Genomic DNA, 20,709 nt, shown 5'->3' with positions numbered 1-20,709 from the left:
GAATTGAAGCTGGAGGGGGAGGGCGGTCATTGACGTGGTTTCCGCGACAGACACTATCGCTGTTTCTCTCTCGAGCACGATTTTCATCGCGTTTAATTGACTGTTAACAGCTGCTCTCCACCTGAAATGTTAGACACATCCAGATTTTTCTTCTGATATGACGGTCGTTACATGGAAGTTGAAGTATCTTTACTACTTGCTTTTAATTGGTTTTACTCAAACCAGCTGCGTTGTTGTTGTTGTTTTATGTGGTTTTAAAACCAGTGGTTAAATTCAGTTCAGTATATTCATATATTTTTATTTGTCAATAAAAACATAAGCAAAGCAGTGAGCAGCAAAAAAAAACTGGCATTCCCCATTTCTGTTTTTATTTGAGCAACTTAAACTGGTAAAAAATAAATAAAAATAAATAAAAATCTAGTAATTTTTTTTTTCGAAAGACTTTTGACTTTTTGACCACTGCATGTCTACTTACAATACACTATGTTTGTCGTGCTTAAGTGGACAAGACTGCAAGAAAATATTATAAGCTTTCTTGTAAGTCATATGAAGCTTTATTAATAGGCAAAATATAATTTTTGGGTACTTTTAATACTTTGTAATTTGATAAATTTAAAATATATATGCAATACAGTGGTGCTTTTAAGTGACAGTTCCACTAAATCAGGGTTCCCAAACTTAGCCCACAACCCCCAAAATAACAATGCCAGTGATTCACAACCCCCACATTCCTAGCAAAACATAGAAATGTTGCACACACATCAACAGGTCTATAAACATGAGTATTTTGACAACCAAAAAAGTGCAACAGGCTAACAACCATAGGCAATAATTTATATAGTCATTTATTCATTTGTTTAATTTAATATTAACCTCACCTAATGAGACTGGTGGACACAATGTTTTCCTCACTAGACTATTCTTGGTTTAATTTTGGAGACCGCCACTCAGAGATCATCCTCAGTGTTCAGTTGTGGCCTGTATTTATTTTTTTATGTATTTGATTGTTATAAAGATGTCAAAAAGTTTAACCTGATGCTATAAAATCAATCTGCTGCAGCTGACGCTATTTCTGTGTTGTTAGTCTAATGCAGGGATGGGCAAACTCGGTCCTGGAGGGCCGTTGCCCAGCACAGTTTAGCTCCAACTCTAATCAAACACACCTGCTTATAAATTTCTAGTGATCTTGAAGACACTGATTAGCTTGTTCAGGTGTGTTTGACTAGTGTTGAAACAAAACTCTGCAGGGACACCGGCCCTCGAGGATCAAGTTTGCCCATCCCTGGTCTAATGTAAACACAGCAATTCTATAAAAGAATTTGAAAGGCTGATGGCTATTTATTTAATGTTGTTGCTTTTTTATGTAACTATTTTTGACCGCTCTGGGTAATGGATAAAATATGGTAATACTAATTGTTTAATAAAATTTGTTTCATTTTTATTTTTTGTCCCGTGACCCCACAGGGGTCTCCAAATTTGCCCCCTTATAGGTGAAACAAAAAATGATCAATAAAAAGGTGTGAAGCACCAAAGGCGACCCTTATTAAAGTTAGTTTGTAATACTAATCAGGCTATTGTTCTCCATTAATCTTCAATTGAAGTTTTTTACAAGAGAAAAATCTATAAAAATTGTGAAGCTCTACATTAGTATAGCTTATTTATTGTTTATTCAAATGGCCAAATTCTAACTGAGAGAAATTGCTTAAAATGTCATTAAACTGCAGTATCAAGTGTTATGTTGCTCTTAAAGTTTTCCTTGATCAAAAGTACAACTTTAACTACTATTTAGCACCTTTTTGTATGTGTCTTCATCAAAATTGTACAAATAGTTGTAAACAAACAAAATCTTGCATGTAAATTTGTGCCCATATATGTCATAATGTGACAGGAAGCTCATGCTACTATCATGTATCTGTACGCACCCAAGAACATTTGAGTGGCTGTGGATTAAAAGTAAAATGCTGTAAGTAATGTTCAGATTTTTGCTATCAAAATGCTTCACTTCTTAAGCCCTTAATGTGTCAATGTGTTGACACAAGTAAAGTTTTAATCCTGAAGAGCCATCAGCTCTTGACTTGAATTATGATTACCAAGAAACATGGTTTCATTTAAAAATCTGTTTTACTGAAGGGAAAAAGGCATCTAGTCCTGAGAAAATTAACATCCATTCATTCATTTTCTTTTCGGTTTAGTCCCTTTATTAATTTGGGGTCGCCACAGTGGAATGAACTGCCAACTTATCCAGCATATGTTTTATGCAGCGGATGCCCTTCCAGCTGCAACCCATCTCTGGGAAACATTCATACACACTCATACACATATGGACAATTTAGCCAACCCAATTCACCTGTACCGCATGTCTTTGGACTTGTGGGGGAAACCGGAGCACCCAGAGGAAACCCACGCAAACGCAGGGAGAACATACAAACTCCACACAAAAATGCCAACTGACCAAGCCAAGGCTCAAACCAGTGACCTTCTTGCTGTGAGGCAACAGCGCTACCTACTGCGCCACTGTGTCGAAAAAAAATTAACAGAAAATGTTAATTTTGGAAAAAAAAAGGTAATAATATAAAAAAATAATAATAATTTTGTCTAGACCAAAACAATGTACAACATTTTGCATTTTACCACATAATATAGCATCTAATTTGTGTAACTTGCACCATAAAGTTCTCACAATTTGAGGACACATGATTTCATAATCATAATCTTTTAAAACATAATCATATTACTAAAAATAAACTCAAATAAGGGTATAGTGACAAGCACATGAAAGAAAATAATCTAAAAGTAATTACATATATACAAAATTACTGCATATGAGTAAAAGATACCCATAACTTTTGATTTTAATTAGATTTTTAAGTAAAAATGGCATTTTTCCCACAGTGAATAAGAATAGTTTTGAAAATTTGTAGGCACTATTTCATATGATCTTATAAATACTAGTTTGGAGTTTAAACGTGGTTTTGGGGTGGTTACGTTAGCATTTTTGTTTGACTGACTTCCATTCATATGCAGGCAAATGCAAGAGACTGGAAACACAAGCTTGGCCAAAGTTTCACAATTTGCTGCATTCAAAATTTCAAGTCTGGTGACCTCTACCCTGTGATCATAGTTTGAGTCAGTGGATAACAGATTGCATATATACATGGTGTATTTTAAAGCTGCTGCCTATAAAGCAACATGTTGAATAAAGGTTAAATGTAACAAACATGTTCATTTACCTTCTTGGTTGAAAATACAACCAGAGCAGTCCATTATGCCAACTTTACACTTTACAGTAAGTTGCTAAAAAACATAGCAGCTTAAAAATGTCCAGCAGTTATTAGATAAGATATTGATTTTGTTATAAAAAAAATTGTCTCAAAAATAAATTGTAAGAAAACTTCAAAGCTTTCAAAGATTGCCTAATTAAAAGCTGACATCAAGTCTGAGCCTTGGATAATCAAAATATTACAGTCTTTATAATATTTTGTTTGATCAAGCGTTCCGAGTCTACTGAATATCAACAAATCCTCTGAGCAACTCTGGGCTTAATTACATCATTTTTAAACGTTAATCACCTGGTCTTTAAATGATTTACTATAAAGGTTGTGCTGTTTTTAAAAGCCTTTTTTAAAGGAAAAGAGATTATAAAGATATGTTGAACTGACAGCTTAAAGCAGTCATTCAGATGCAATTTATCTCATAGATTTTGTGGAACAGCATTCATGTTAATTCTAACAACAATACATTATATCAAAAATGTTTCCAATATATTGCCCAAACACCTCTCTAAAAATAGTTGAGATAAAACAAGCATATGGAAAAAAAATTAAGACACAACTCAGGATTTACGAGTTAATATATACGAGTTTATGTTTACCTGTTTGTCACATCAGGAACTTCTGGCTTATGGCAAGATCAACATAGAAATAAATGATATTTAATACCAATAACAAACATTGAATATGAATTTTCACTATATATATGATAAATAACTTAAAACTGTGTTTTAGATATTCAAGTAAAACTTCCAAACAACTCTTGGTGTAATATCCTTAACTACAAAATATGTTTTACGATAAGGGATAGGCTGGTGTTGATTTAAGTTTGAGATTATTATTATTATAATTATTAATTATTAAATAATAATAATTATTATTATTATTAATTATTATTATTATTATTATTATTATTATTATTATTATTATAACCATAATAATAATAATAATTACTATAATAATAATAATAATAATAATAATAATTATTATTATTATTATTATTATTATTATTATTAACAACAACAATAACAATAATACAATAATAATTTAGTAATGCATTCCTACAAAATATGTTTTATGATAAGTGATGCTTGAGGGATGTTTTTTAATTTAGGTTTGAGTAAAACTTTTTTTACATAATAAACTAATATGATTAGTTACATAATAAACTAGTTATGATTATTTATTGCAAATTTTTAAATAATAATAATAATTAGAAAATAGTCATTTGCAGCTTTTTGTTGTTGTTACATTAGACAGATTTACATTTATTTCTAGACAACACAATACCAACTTTTTATACTTTAAATGAGTTACATCAATACTTACATCAGCTCAAAAGTGAGATAATTACGATTTGGAATTACGAATTAAGTTTAAGTTTGTTTGTCACATCAGAAACTTCTAGCTTTTTCATATTAAAAAAATCTATGCCTACCCATGATTATATATATATATATATATATAAATATATATATATATATATATATATATATATATATATATATATATATATATATATATATATATATATATATATATATAAGATATTAAAGTAAAACCTCCAAAGTACTTTCAGTGCAATATCCTTGACCAAAAAATAAATTGCATTCCTACAAAATATGTTTTATGATAAGGGACTTATTCTTATACTTATAGGATTGTTATTGATTTAAGTATGACTAAAACATTTTTTACATAATTCCACATACTATTGAAATTTATTCCAACTTTATATATGAATACTAGTAACAACAACAACAATAATAATAATAATAATAATAATAATAATAATGTAAATGAGTAATGCATTCTTATAAAATATGTTTTATGATATGGGATGCTTATGGGACCGTTGTTGATTTAAGTTTGAAAAAAACTTCTTTTTTACACAATAAACTAATAAATTAGTATTTATTGAACATTTTACATAATAATAATAATAATAATAATAATAATAATAATAATAATAATAATAATTTTATACATAGACATTTGCAGCTTTTTGTTGTTACATTAGACAGGTATCCATTCATTTTTGACAACACGATACCAACTTTTTATACTTTAAATGAGCTATATCAATTCTTACATCAGCTCACACCCAACTGAACATATTCAATTAGGTTTTTTCTTGACTGTATGTCTACGTGGCTTCAAACCATTTTTCCAGCAAGAAAAGCAAAACTGAAAGCTTCTCTAAACATTCACCGCTTAATTATCTATTACAAGAAAACGAAACTTCAACCTTTGAACGCAACAGGCATCAGCGTAACAGCTTTTACTGTTTAGATTTTTCAGTCTCCGCCCACTTTCACATCACCGAACGTGCGCAGCGTACCGTTCATACGTCCAGCCTGACTCCGCCCCCTTTCCACCCCGTTGTCTGTCTGATACTAGACGATGCGACCTATCCGTGCGCGCCCTCACATATACAAGATACCGAGGTGATCATATTTCACTACATTTCTCTGACCAAACACGCAAGGTGCCGTGAAGAAGCTCACAGAGACCGGTGTCACGCTGATCGGACCACATACACACTACAGCAAAGCGACATCGTTTCGCTTTTACTTTGTCCTCGATGATGGCAGCTCAGGATTTCAATTTTTTACTCGCCACAGACTCTTATAAGGTAAGAATCACCTGCTTCGAGCCGTTCAACAGCAGAAACCCAAGCGCGTGACAGGACTTTACCTAATTCTGACAGAAGCCCTTTGTGCTTTAGCCGTCGCGTATACGTGCAGATTAAACCAACTTTGACCTTGTGAATCGATGGAATTTAAATGAAAATAGTATTTGGGTTGACCTGTGAACGTGATAGGGTCGTCATTGTGGCGTTTTGGTCTTGTTTTGTTGAAGGGTTTTGCCGAAAGCCCAGCTTGATTTTAAATGCCCCACTCATTGAACGCTGAGCGAGGGGGCGGGGCTTATGCAGAATGACCTCGTGCGGCTTTTAGCTTCGCCAGAGGCCACAGCTCGTGACGTCACACAACACAGCACATCACAGCAGTCGAGGAATCGAAACTCGTTTTATAAAAGTATTGTGGGAATCCTTTTAATATATCTTATACATAATGTTTTCCTAATTCAAGACTTGACAGACATTTTAGTTTGGGTACAAATTCTCACTATTCTTGCTAACAGTTTTCTTATTATGCGAGAATGCTTACTGTTAGTAACGTTGCTGATTAATGCCCCATTGTGACTACCTTACCTTAACTTAGCAGAAGCGTAATAAACAGCAAATTACATTTTGATTTGAAGCAAAAGTAAAGAACTGATTTCCAAACTAAAGTGTAACCAGTTTTTTATTTTTGTTTAAATATGTATTTAAATAAAGTTAATTTACAGAAAAACTAAATACACTTAATCTCTTGTTAAATACATTTTTCAGGTTTTGGGGTCAAATGATGGTCCCACTTTATATTAAGTGGCCTTAATTACCATGTACCTACATGTAAATATAAATACAGTGTACTTACTGTGTTCATAATGTATTGCAGAACACTTTTGGTGCTCTTGAGGTCGGATATTGGTACGCTTACAGACAGGTTTGGTGGTATGGGTAGGTTAAAGAGTGGGTTGGGGTGTAAGGGATGGTCAACAGTGTAATTGTAAATGTAATTACTGAAATTAAGAACAGATGTAATGAAATGCAGGTATTTCATCAAGCATAAGTATAAACAGTTTTACACAAGAAGTACAATGTAATTAATTACAGTGTAAGTACATATTTGTTAAGGCCACTAAAAATGAAGTGGGACCCAAATACTTTATATTTATTTATTTGCTGAATTACATCATTACTAAATGACTGTTTCTATCTCATTTAATAAGAAAGCTTAAAGCATAATAATAATTCTTTATTAGTAGTAGAAGTAGTATTTTATATTTTATTATTGTAACTGCTTCCTCATGTTGACATTGAACTGTGCTGTTTAAAATGACTTGTGTAATACTAGTGAGAGTTTTTTTTAGCAATAAATGTATTGTAAATTTACTTTACATTTAATCATTAGAATCATAAAAGTAACAAAGTATCACAGCAACAAAACCACACAAATATAAAAAATAATATTCATTCTTAGTTAGTCTGGTGCAGTTAATTATAAATATACATAATAGAGAGAGTTTACTGCTAGAAGGTCAGAGATTTTAAAGGAAATAAATCAAATAGAAATGGAAAAGAGATCGTTAGTTTTAGAGGATTAAAGTCTAAGCAGAGAATAGATGAAGAGTGTTTTATGTTTTATATATACACTACCGGTCAAAAGGCGACATTTATTAAATGCAAAAAAGTTAAAGTGTTAAATATTTATTAAAATTTTAATTACAGCTTTCTTATTGTATGTAGTTTCAAATGAAATTATTCTTCCAGTCACTTTTACCATTAATAATAATAATAATAATAATAATAACAATAATAGTAATAATAATAATTAATATTATAGAGATTGCTGAAGGATCATGTGACTGAAGACTGAGTAATGAAGTTAAAAATTTATGATTGAATTAAATGAAAAACTACTTTTGAAAAGTTATTTTATAGTGCAATAACATTTCACAATTTTACAATTTGTAATGTATTTTTGATTAAATAAATGCAGCCTTGGTGAGCAAGGATACATTTAAAATATTTAAAAATCATACCGACCCAAACTTTTGACAGTAGTGTAACAAAAACAGATAGAATAAAAAGTAGATCAGATGGTGATTGAGGACCAGAGCATTTTTTCTAGATGTTAACAGATGAAATGATTTTTTTCCAGACAATCCAGATCAACAAAAGAACCATAATATGTCAGATTTATTACTAGTTTCAGTTTGTCTGACATTACCTTACACAGATCAGGGGTTTTACAGCAGTAAAAGAAGTACTAATTATTGAGTAGTGATTAAAGACAAATGTCTTTAGCTATTTCTTGGAAATGGTACTTGACATCAAACACGATAGTTGTTTCTTTTGTTATGTGACAAGTTTAACCTGATTCCTTATCTTGATCTTTGACACGGTCAGGAGAAAATGAAAGAAAAGAGCTCTGATCATGTGACTGATTACAGCAAACAATAAACTCAGCACTTTCATTTATAATTCATCAAACTATCAAAACTATCTTTAGTGCGTCAACAACTTTCCACAGAGGTAAATGTTTGACTACCTATATTTGTTTGACTACATAAAGTGAGGTTAAATCATTTAAAGCACATTGTTAACACTTTACCACATTAGATATACAAAAAAAAAAAAAAAACTAATTTTATGAAATATTCTGTCAATTTAAAATGATTAAGAAACTCTTAAAAAATTTTCTACTGTTAATTACCAGCGTTAAAAACAGTGCAACATTGTGTGTGTGTGTGTGTGTGTGTGTGTGTGTGTGTGTGTGTGTGTGTGTGTGTGTGTGTGTGTGTGTGTGTGTGTGTTTGATGCAGTTTTTTTTATCTAGAGCACATGAAATTGATCATAAATACTTTTATAATGTTATACAGCATTGTTTGTTATGATTTCAAATAAACACAGTTCTGTTAAACTTTCTATTCCTCAAATAATCCTGGAACGTAAAAATGCATCACACTTTTCACAGAAATATAAAGCTGGGAAATATATTTATTTATTGCAAAGAGAGCTGCACAATCCATCGTTTAAACATTGAGATTGCAAAGTGGGTATTCATAATTGTCACATTGCAGGATTAGATTATTTGTTCAATATTTAAATAAAGATATAATTTTATACAATGATGACTGTGTTGTTTTACGCTTGATTGTTACATTTTTGTATTTGAATACTGTTAGACTCCACAAATCACCTTAAAGCACTGTTTATTTCACTTTTAATTAGTTTAATTCAGTAATATGATGGTAATTTATTACATTTTATAAAATAATTTTCAATTAAATTCAATATTATTTATAATGCACTTTAAAACAACACAGTTGATCAAAGTGCTGATAATAAAGAGTAAAACAAAGTGTAGCACATACTTTAAAATACAAATAAATAAGCATAAAGTGTCAACATCTCACACTGTGCTAAAAGCCAAACTGAACAAGTGGGTTTTAAGAAGAGTAATGGAAGAGGCTTGTCTAATATACAACGGCAGCCCATACCACAATTTAGCTGCGGCCACAGCAAAAGCCCAATCCCCTCTAAGCTTTTGACTGGTCCCGGGCACACCCAAGAGGAGCTGGTCGGCTGACCTGAGTGAACGAGAAGGTATGTAGGGACAGAGAAGCTCAGAGAGGTAACAGCACCATTTAGACACTTAAAAACAAATCAACTAAGAAAAATAAGACGTGATCAACCCAATCTAAATGAACTAAATCTTTCCAAGATAGAGCTGTTCAAATCATCTGGTGAAATTATATATATATTGCAGCAAAACGAAACATCGCAATGTCAGATTTCTCCAATATCGTATAAATGTATTTTTTCCCTTCAAAGGCAATAACTAATCTCAAATGTTTTCAAACATTTGAGTTTGAGCAGTAGTGTATTAATATTTGTTTTCTGTTTTACAGATCTAAACATGTTTTATTATGTAATGATCAAATCTGCTTAAGGGTTGTCTCAAATCCTTCACTGGGTTTTTGAGGATCTTTACAGCAGTTTAGCAAGTTCACCTCTGTAATTCTCAATCTTGGCTCAATGATGGGTTTGTGTAATAATCTTTGGTATACAACAGCAAGCTGAAAATCCCTTTTGAATCCATGTTGAAATCTCACCCAAAAATGATAAATAAAACTTTTCTTTTTAATTGACTGTAGCATAAACAATAGTAAAGTGAAAGTTTAACATCTGCCAGTGGTAAAGTGATACAAATAAATCATCGTGCCAATACAGGTTCATTCAGATATCATGGTTTAGTGAATGATGTCTGGGCTAATGTTCAGAGAAACTCAATCCACAGAAAAAACCATATTATGGCAGCAGCTTTACTTTGTGTTGAAAGATTGTCTGATTAAAAGATTGTCTTCCATTCTTTATGTATATGCACAGTAAAAATACACAGAAAAGAATTGTGTTATGGGACCTTGATCTCTGCTTTGTCGACTTTACTTGTTGAAAAATTAAACTGCAGTTTAACAAAGTGACTTATATCGACATTTGAATCAATATATTGTGTGAGAAGTAATATATTAGAGAAAGAGAGAGAGAGAGAGAGAAGTCTGTAAAATAACAGAAGTTCTGGCAGTTATCAGACAACGCTTTTTTATCTAAAGAGACTTTTAATTAAATATCTTTTAAATGTGAATCCTTCAAAAAAGGTACAACTATTGTTAGGATAAAACCTTTAAAGTCTGTTTTAGATTTTTATCTTGTGTATTATTTATTGCTGTTGATAGCTGTTACAGTTTGAAATTGTTATAAAAGAGCAATATTTATAAAATGTTTATAAAATGTCTTATCTGTTTTTGCAATGAAATAGCCAAAGATGCTGATATGACAATAAATTCAAAACACTCTCTCTCAAAAGATCGATATTCCACACAATCCCTTCATCTAGTCTCAACACAGATAAATTAAGTCAGCGTTTCTCAACTGGTGAGTCAAAAAACAAAAGTTAAAATTTTTACTTATTTTGCTGATACCAGACTTTTATTTTGAAATGCGTGTGCGACAACCATACTGTTTGACATGTGAAATTTCATTCAATTATTGCAACAAACATGTCAAGTACAACCCCGTATATGTAAAGAATGGATATATATATATATATATATTGAACTTAAAAACTTAAAATATTTTTTAATTGTAAGTCTTGGTGAATTTCTTATGATATGTCTGTCACTAATTGTTTATGTTAACAAATAAATAAAAATTAAGTATAATTCCTAAAATTGTATTATATTTCCTAAGAATTTGGGTTACGGCTTGATGACCATGTAAAAATATGGGTCCCATGGCCAAACCAGTTGAGAACCCCTGAATTTAGTTAACTTAATGCATGACGGCTGTTTCACACCGCAAGCGTCAGCAGCACGTGAGCAGAGCCTGAGCAGCGCATGTTTTTTCGGCGTCCATGTTAACAGTTTAGAGCTTTCGTACCGCACGCAGCAGCAGGGCGTCAGTGCGAGGAGTGAGCGTCGCTGAAGCAGCAGTGCAGCGATAGTTTCGGCGCTGGGTCTATTTTTGCTGCGCTGCTCACGCTCAATTAAAGTAACAGTGCATTAATAATGACCAAAACACAATGAATGACAGTACAAATTAGCAGTTTTACCCAATAAATGCGTTAATAATGTCAAAGGATTTATATATAGTCATTCAAATTAACTTAAATGATTAAAAACGGCAACAAACATTTATTTAGGCCCGAACTACAAAACCAAATGTAAAACAATTTTAGCGTCAGTTTTGCTTAAGTTGCACGCTATTGTTTTACGAGAGGGGAAATAGAATATTTAGGGGAGTTGTAGTCCATAGCGAAGTGTATTGTGGGTAGTGTAGTTCGTCACGCATGCTGGATTATGTTAGCTCGCTGTGTGTTGTGCGATTCAAGCAGAGGAAGAAAGTTTTATTCGGCTTTGTTTTATGTTCACTCAAGTTATTCCAACCGGGAGCTGTTTGCACTGTGAACCTGAAAACACGAGAATAAGTAAAAGAAGGGCATGCATCAATTACTTTTGTCCGTTTCATCCTCTGCACGAGCATGAATTAACAAGCTGTTATTCTGCCGCTGGACATCACTGAATCTGAGAAAGTAACACTAGTTTGATCATGTATAAATATCATTATACCTATGTTGTATAAATATTATTGTAACTAGGCCTACAGCAACCTGACAATCAAAAACCAAATGACATGATATCACAGGCGATTGTCTTCTGACTGTAGACACTTCTCGTAGAGCTTGAGAAGCATACAGTACTATTTGATCTATAAAATTTGTAAAATTAACATTTGCAGGTTAAAAATACAGCATAGGAGGAAGTTGCCGCGGGCCTTGGTGCAGATGAAAAGTTTAGTAAGTGTATTTGTATATAGAGAGACATAGGTAACTAGATAGAAGAGACAGAGATAGATTGATCTCTGCAGCAGCTGCCGTAGAGCTGCGCACTGCAGACGCAGCTGGTGTGATAGGCAAACGCCTGCGTGCTGCTTCTGCTCGACATACGCGCTGCTCATGCACTGCTTTCGCCTGGTGTGAAACAGGCGTAAGTCTCAAACTCAATTCCTGGAGGACTGCAGCCTTGCATAGTTTTGCTCCAACCCTAATCAAACATCTATGATCTAGTAGTGTCTAGTCTTGAATACCTTGACTAGTTGGATCAGCCATGTTTGATTAGGGTTGGAGCAAATCTTTGCTGAGCTGCGGCTCTCCAGGAATTGTGTTTGAGACATATTTGACTTGATGGTTTTCATAGTTTTAAGCTCACTGTCTTTTGTTCCAAAAATAACTCAAGAACTGTGTTGTTTCAGCTCATTTTATATAAGTAGTTTGAACAAGTAGCAAAGATAATGCGAGTGAAGTCTCATAATCCAATTAAAAAGCCAAGAAAGGTAACTGCTAACATATGGTATATTTTTTTACAGTGTATGATTTGGAAATTCTTTGCCTTTACGCAAGTGACATTAATAGATTTTCAGGGTTGATTTGAAAGTTGGCTGGCCAAACTGATGGAACATCACATGGACTTTTATTTGTTTCTCAAGTAGCAGATGTAGATTTAATTTGTTTTGCTTTGAACAAAAGAGCACAGAAAACTATAGGCCCTCTGTTATGGCGGATCAAGAAAAGTGGCCGTGTGTTGTTTATGCAGATTATAACCCAGGGCGCTGAAGGCGGATCTCTTTTTAATATTAAATTTGCTTCCAGAGTATAATGGCAGGCCTGTGCTTGTAAAGCAAGACTCTTTATTGAGCCACCCCAGCTGTAGCTTGACAGTATCAGTGTACAGTAAACAGGATTTTGATAAAATGCCAAGAGATGCACGTGCACAGCTTGAAGTTGACAGATTCAGAAGACTGTGGTGTGGAAGCAATGCAATTGTGTCTCAGCAACACAATCTCACTCCATTTCATAACTTTTTCATTTAATGTCTCATTTTTATGAATTTGTACAATCTTGTTTGTGCAATTTAGTAGGATTTGTTTATCCTCCTCCTTTTACAAATCGTATGACTGAACTCGGGAATTTGTACGGATTAGCCACTAAACTGACAAAACGTAAAATGGTTTTGTTTCCTCGTTGATCTCAGGTCTATCACGCATGTAGTTTTCAATTGAATAATACACTATTGCTACCCTATCGTTTAAAAGTTTGGATCAGGGAGTTACAATATTAGGGATTAATTAAATATTGAGTAAATGCTGTTCTTTAGAGCGGCACGGTGGCTCAGTGGTTAGCACTGTCGCCTCATATCAAACAGGTCACCGGTTTAAACTGTAGTTCTGCCATAGAGGAGCAGAGCAGAAAAAGAAGAAGAGCAAAGTTTACCAACTATTTTGTCTCTTTTTTTGACCATGTGACCAAAGCCCAAATACGGAGACTGACCAATCAACATGTGACCACATCCTAAAACCCCAAAGTCCACACGCCAGTCCCTGATCTCATCAGTATCTGCCTTTAAAATCTGTATGAACCTTCTAGGTGGAAAAGACATGTTTTGCCATATAAACAAATGCATATGATAATTTGTTCTTCTACACGTGGGTTTCCTCTTGGTGCTCCGCTTTTCACCACAATCCAAAGACATGCTATAAAGGTGAATAAATAAACTAAATTGTGCGCAGTGTATGAGTGTGTATGGGTGTTTCTCAATACTGGGTTGCGGCTTAAAGGCCATCTGCTGTGTAAAACATATGCTGGAATAGTTGGTGGTTCATTCCACTGTGGCGAGCTCTGAAATAGAGCCTAAGCCAGGGGTCACCAATCTCGGTCCTGGAGGGCCGGTGTCCCTAAAGGGTTTAGCTCCAACTTGCCTCAACACACCAGCCTGGATGTTTTAAGTATACCTTGTAAGACCTTGATTAGCTTGTTCAGGTGTGTTTGATTAGGGTTGGAGCTCAAATCTGTAGGGCACCGGCCCTCCAGGAACAAGTTTGGTGACCACTGGCCTAAGCCGAAGAAAAATTTATGAACTTCTTATTTAAAAAATCCAGAAATAAATGTAGAATATTTATCAGCATAAATTATTTATTTTAGCATCTAAAAATTAGAACGATTATTGAAGGGTCATGTGACACTGAAGCCTTAAGTAGTGATGCTGAATATTCTAAAAATGCTGATTTACTGTATTTTTGATCAAATAAACACCGTTTTGGTAATGAAAATAGTGATGTATTTTAGTGTGTATGTAATTCTGATTATAAAACCTCTTTTTCTTTGCAGATTACCCACTACAAGCAATACCCACCCAATATAAATAAAGTCTACTCCTATTTCGAGTGCCGGCATAAAAAGGGGGCGCAGTTCAGTGAGGTGGTGTTTTTTGGCCTGCAGTATCTCCTGAAGAAATACCTAACAGGTAATCCGAACTATAGATGCGAATAAAATTATCGGTACCACTTTATTTTAAGACCATGTCCACATGTATTTTGTAAAATAGATTAATTCTCTGTTTAAAAGAACAATTTTAACAACAGTTAAAAAAAAACATTTCGTCCACATGAAAATGCAAAAACCCCCTATAATGCACTGCAAGAGCTGGCCAAAAGAAACAGGTGGTAGTATATTCCTAACCGTAAAGTCATGTTGGCCTCAACAAAAAAAGAAAAAAGGGTTATTATCTGTTTGGTGCACTGGCCATTGCATCTTGTAAACAACAGAGGTTATGGTGCACAAAAAGAAATGGCAAAAAAGATGCAGATTTGAAAATACCTATGTTCGCGTGGACAGGGCCTAACTCCCATTCACACAGGGTGTCAGCTTCAATGCTTCCCATTCACTTTGAATGGGTGACGTCAGGCGTTGCCAAACTGCATTGTAGATACGTCGGCGCCGTTTCAGAGGCATTGCTCGCTGCAGAAGTTGGACTTGCTCAGCGTCAGCCAATCAGATCGCTGTATGCAAATACACCAGCTCAGACAGTGACCTATTGTTGACTAATTTCATTGGCTGATGCTGCTATGATGATCACGTCAGCCCCAACTTCTGACACGCCCTCTGTCAAGCGTTGATGCTGAAACATTGTGTGAATGGGGCGTAAGAACGATTCACTTTGTTAACTACTGGCTTATTACCTGCATATTATAAAGCAAAGAATTGTTTATCTGTACTTAAAAGTATGATCTTATTCTACATCCCTAATTTATCTATCAAAAACATTAGTAGTTTCTTGAGCTAATAGTCTTAGTTAATAGTTTGTTAACAGTGTTAATTGTACAATAAAATAAAATGTGAACAAATTATTCAACCCCTTGACCTGCAAGTCATTCTTCTGCTGTGAACCAATACTATAGGAAAACAGTTAAACCAAAGCTACTGTATATGATTATAGAAAGTTTATTAAAGTATATTTGAATGATACTGAGGACATAAAGTTGGCCAAAAAATGAATTATTCAAATTATCTTTGAACATTTGTGTAAGAAAATCTTCAGCTCCCAAAGGTTGCATTTCGTAGTTTGATATCTATAAGTGTCCATCTTGGCCAATGCTGAATTTGTGTAATAATGCATGAGCTTTGCATTAGTCTTCAACTTCTCAAATAAGAGCAAGCCACAAATGCATTCTGGGCTAATGTTTATATTTATCTTTAAAGAGATAGAGTATATACACTTTTGTTAAATATGGCAGTATAGCATAAATATGAATTGTTAAGTGAGAGTTTGTTAAACAAACAGTGTGAATTGTTAAAATAGGTCACATCCCTCAAGTGTTACATATTAAACCTTTATGGCAATACAGGTTCCTCCAGATATCACAGATTAGTGAGTCACATTTGGGCTGATGTTCAGAGGAACTCATAATTACACAAAAACAACAGAGGATTTCTTGGAACTACCTAATTATACTTTTAAGATGAGAGCACTGTACAATTCAGCTTAGTTTTACATGTTAAAATAATTTTGCACAGCTTTAAAAGGTCAAAAAAGTACTTGTAAAAAGTCAGCATGTTATCCCAGCAGATTATTATTTAAATATTTTCATGAGTTAAGTTAAAAGTCTGAGCACATATTAAACTAATTATTAAAACAAGCTCTGCACATTTTCCATGTCTCCTTAAGCAAACACACCTGATTCAGGTCATCAGCTGTAATGACCTGTAATGAGTGTTACAGACAAAGGAGACATGGAAAACATGCAACATTGGTGGTTCTCCAGGAACGTGGTTGAGAAACACAGAACTAGACCAAACAATAGTGACCAGTCGGATTTAGTAAAGTCCACAGAGCATCGTCTTTTTGTTTCAGTACATCTGAAAATCTATCATTAAATTAAACGTAGAGTGTGAACAAATCTGTGGAAAGTCAATAAAGATCTTACTGACACAGTTAAAGGGATAGTTTACCCAAAAAAGTTAATTCCAACATAAAAGAAGATATTTTGAAATATATAAAAGTGGTTACAGCATTCTATGTAACGAAACATTTTTTGGAACAAGCCAAGAGTGAATTAATACACACACACACACACATATAATTTTTTAAAAAAATTAATTATCTTTTAAATTAGAAAGTTTCTCCTCTCTTTTCTGATTTTGGAAGTTGCTGCAACGACTGTGTCTTATTTAATTTGCTGTGTCCCATTTTACATATTTATACCACGCCCTAAAAGTATTTTCTTTTTTTTGTGGACGAAAAGTATATACTTTTGCGTAAGAGCATGCAAGTTTGTAGTTCTAATCAAATTCAGGTCCAACAGGCAATGCATTGTGGGCAATATTAGTGGTTAGAGTATCGACAGCTATACACTTCAAATTTTTATCAGAAATAGTAAATCTTCCGGGAACCTGTTCCACGCTATTTTCGAATTTTAGGATGGAAAGTATGCGAACTGGGACATAGCAGCACACAGCGTCCTGTTATCTATACAGCCATCTTTATCGCTTGAGATTGGGTTGATTTACATCTTTCATTGTTTATTGACTGAAGCGTGAACATTGAAACAAAAGCAGGCCTGTGTTTTTAACACCCTGATAAAGCATTGCAAAATGTTTTTGAAACTGAAACGGTGGTGGATTGAACATTCTGTACTGATGACGCAAGAGTTGAATCTATGGCAGCTGAGAAGGCCATTCTCTGTTTTGTTTTTTTAGGAATTTTCATGCCTGATGAAATAGTCTAAATATGTGTTTAATACTGCTAAATACACTCAGTGTTACAGTCACTGCACTTGCAGTCCAGAATGAAAGAAACTTTACATGAACCTCTTTAATATACACCGAGAGATATACATAATATAATTGGGTTTATATGCATGTTGCTGCTAATTGGGTTGACATTTTTGACATGCTCACCAAACAAGATAACATATAAAAGCTAAATCTGCTAAATAAATACATGTAAATATATCTCAGGACCCTTGTTGTTCAACCTGGAATCCGTAATAAATTGTTGCACTCAGGTTTAAGCTTGGTAGTGCCTAAGGTGTTGATCATTTTCTGTGGAGGCGGAGTTTAGACATAATATTTACATAGTAAAATGGCTCATTCAAAACCTGTTGTTTTGGCAAATTAGCTTCTGTATAACTTGCTTTTATACTTGTCTGTGTCTTTTACACATGTCTGGGTTTCTAAAAATTACAACGTGTTTTAAAATTACAATAATCACTAATATGACAGAATATTGAGAGAATTGTGATTTCTCATTTCATGACCCCTTTAACAAGGATTCTGGAGGCTAAACAGACTATTCAAGAACATTCTAAAACAATCCATGAACCAAGCTTCTATAATCTGGAAAGGTTTTCCTGCTGTAAAGTCTAATAATTGTCAAGCTTCTGTCTTTGCTTTGAAAGTATCACAATCTTTGTCCTGGTACGAAGAATAAATAATTGGCTTGGAAAGTTAATCGTTCCACTTCATACAACAACAACAACGAAGCAAAAGAATGGCTCACCTTCTTTGACTTTGCTTATGTTCTTCAGCTCATATGCCTAGTCTTTTTTTAACACCAACGCTGATCCATGGGGCCCTTACCATAACAGTTTAGCCTTATCACTCCATAAAACATTCTTTCAGACCACCACAGACAAATCCGAATGAATTAAAGTCTGTTGAGGAAAAAGAAAATGGCAAAGCTGTGTTACAAAAGTCCAAAAATGCTGCTTTATGTAGTCACATTATCAGCTATGCTACTAAACTGTTAAAGATGAAAAATGTAATTTGCTGGCAAATGACTTCAGTCTCTGGGGGGTTGAATAATTTTGACTGCGCTTCTACCTCTATAATTGACTCTTGCAGTGATCACAACTTTCACTGGGATCACATGCATGTACTGTTTGTTTTTCAGCTTGTGTGTGTATTGGCACGGACTAAATGTTTTTTTCACCTAATGTCACTCACCTGATTGGGTAATGAAAAACAAAACGGCTAATAGCTCACATTAGCTCAAGGACAGTTATAGAGGACAGTCAAGCAGTCAAAACAAGTCTACAAACTGACGCTTTTAATTATTTAAAAGTGACAACATCCACTGGAGGTTTAACAAATAGTCTTTTATTGACCATTTTAAATTTTTAATGAAAATGTTCATGAATGCTGGTCTATTCTTTTAGAGTAAGTACAACTAAGTAGTGTACATCCCTTTCATATTTAATAAATACCTAATTTTTCATTCAGTTGTGTAGTTTTGGCCATTTTGATGCTTTACAACATTTTAATTTTGATAATAGTGGACATAAACATCCAGCCAGCATTGCTATGGTAAATACAAACAAAGACTACTTAATCGCTTAATGTCATTTACATAAGGCTGATTCCACTTATGCTTCTAATTCCTTTGAAAGTGTTCATTTTGTGTTGTTTTAAACTAAAACAATGAGAAAGTACACATGAACGGCAGAACTTTATTTTGTTTGTGTCTCCACTGATTTAAAGTTGCTTTCCAGCCACACCATTTGTACCCACTCTTTATACAATGAATATTTCATTGAATTTTAAGTGTTATTCTGGTATTGCACCATATTGCACTTCTTGAAAGCAGTCATGTCAACTTTTTTATATATAACTACCAAGAAAGTTTCACTTCATTCCAAATATTGGACATTGTGCATAAATTTTATGTACATATATTCTATCTTTCATGTGTGCTTATTGCTTTCTGTAAATATTTTGCAGGTCCAGTCATTACAGAGGAAAAGATTCAGGAGGCAAAAGTGTTTTATCAGATGCACTTTAAACAGGCGGTGTTCGACGAAGAGGGATGGAGGAAAGTTTTAGAGGTGCATATCAAAGTCAATGTTTCTTTTTTTTCTTTTTCTTTTTTTTTGACTTTTCACCATTACATGACTTTGAAGTCTTTTACTTTGTTCCGGAGATGAATGTGCATGGAGATAACGACCACCTGCCTTCCCCTTTCCTAATTGTGTTGTCAGAAATATGATGGCCGTCTTCCAATCCGTATCAAAGCAGTTCCAGAGGGGAAGATCATTCCCAGAGGGAACGTTCTTTTCACAGTGGAGAACACGGATGCAGATTTCTTCTGGCTCACCAATTACATTGAGGTATCACTTGTGCTCTTTCATTTTTATGTCTTGCTAAATGTTTTACTGAAAGGGTAGCCATTGTATGTCAACGATTGTAAAAGATGTAGTCATTTCCAACTTTAGTTAGGTTTTATTTTTTTAAATGTTGTATTCAATTTATTTTATTTTAGTTTAAAAAGACAAATACACCAATGCGTAAGAAATAATATTTACACTACTGTTCAAAAATGTGGTGTTGTTTAAGATGTTTAAGATCTTTGTGTTCACTTTAAGAAATGTATACTTTTTTTTTTTTTTTTAAGTTTAGTTTATTTGTTTACAGGGTCAATGCACATTAATAAAAATCACTGTAAAATGTGCCAGAATTAGCCAAGAATGGCTATTTTTCATCCGTAGACCCTTTACAGAATGTTAAAAAGTCACACCTAAAATAGAAGCACACCATTAAACATTAAATATACTTTCATAAAAAATACAGTTAAAAAAGTAAAGAAAAGAAAAAAAGAAAAGAAAAAAAAGAACAGACTGATGGCAGCAGAGGACAAAAAGCCAAAGACAACAGTACAAATGTGTCTAGAATACAGTACTAATGCTGACAATGCTGATTTGTTAATAACCAATTTCTAACATGAGACTGAAAAAAAAAAAAAAAAAAGTGCATGATCTTCTAATTGTTGGTGGGATGGAGTTCCATTACCTAGCAGCTCTCACTGAAAACACAGATTGACTGAATTTACTTTTTTTGAGAGGAATAATGCAGTCCCCTCTGTCATCCCTCTTGTAGTTCGGTGAGCAGTCGTTCTAATATTTACAAACTGATTTAATGGTGAAGTCGGGTTATGTAAA

The 20,709-nt window shown here is 33.6% G+C and overlaps 1 protein-coding gene across 1 annotated transcript in view; it reads left to right on the top strand.

Annotated features, from left to right (window-relative positions):
• Positions 1-5,659: 5,659 nt before the first annotated feature.
• The window catches only part of nampt2 (nicotinamide phosphoribosyltransferase 2), a 61,542-nt gene continuing 46,492 nt past the window's right edge, over positions 5,660-20,709 (top strand). The window contains 4 exon segments of the mRNA NM_212668.2: positions 5,660-5,904; positions 14,606-14,741; positions 19,496-19,599; positions 19,753-19,881. Coding sequence (NP_997833.2) covers positions 5,854-5,904; positions 14,606-14,741; positions 19,496-19,599; positions 19,753-19,881 — 420 coding nt within the window. The 5' untranslated portion in view covers positions 5,660-5,853.

Source organism: Danio rerio, chromosome 11 (assembly GCF_052040795.2).
Source record: "Danio rerio strain M-AB ecotype USA chromosome 11, GRCz13ab, whole genome shotgun sequence".
In the NCBI taxonomy this organism is placed as follows: Eukaryota; Metazoa; Chordata; class Actinopteri; order Cypriniformes; family Danionidae; genus Danio; species Danio rerio.
This window is presented reverse-complemented; position numbering and strand designations above follow the sequence as displayed.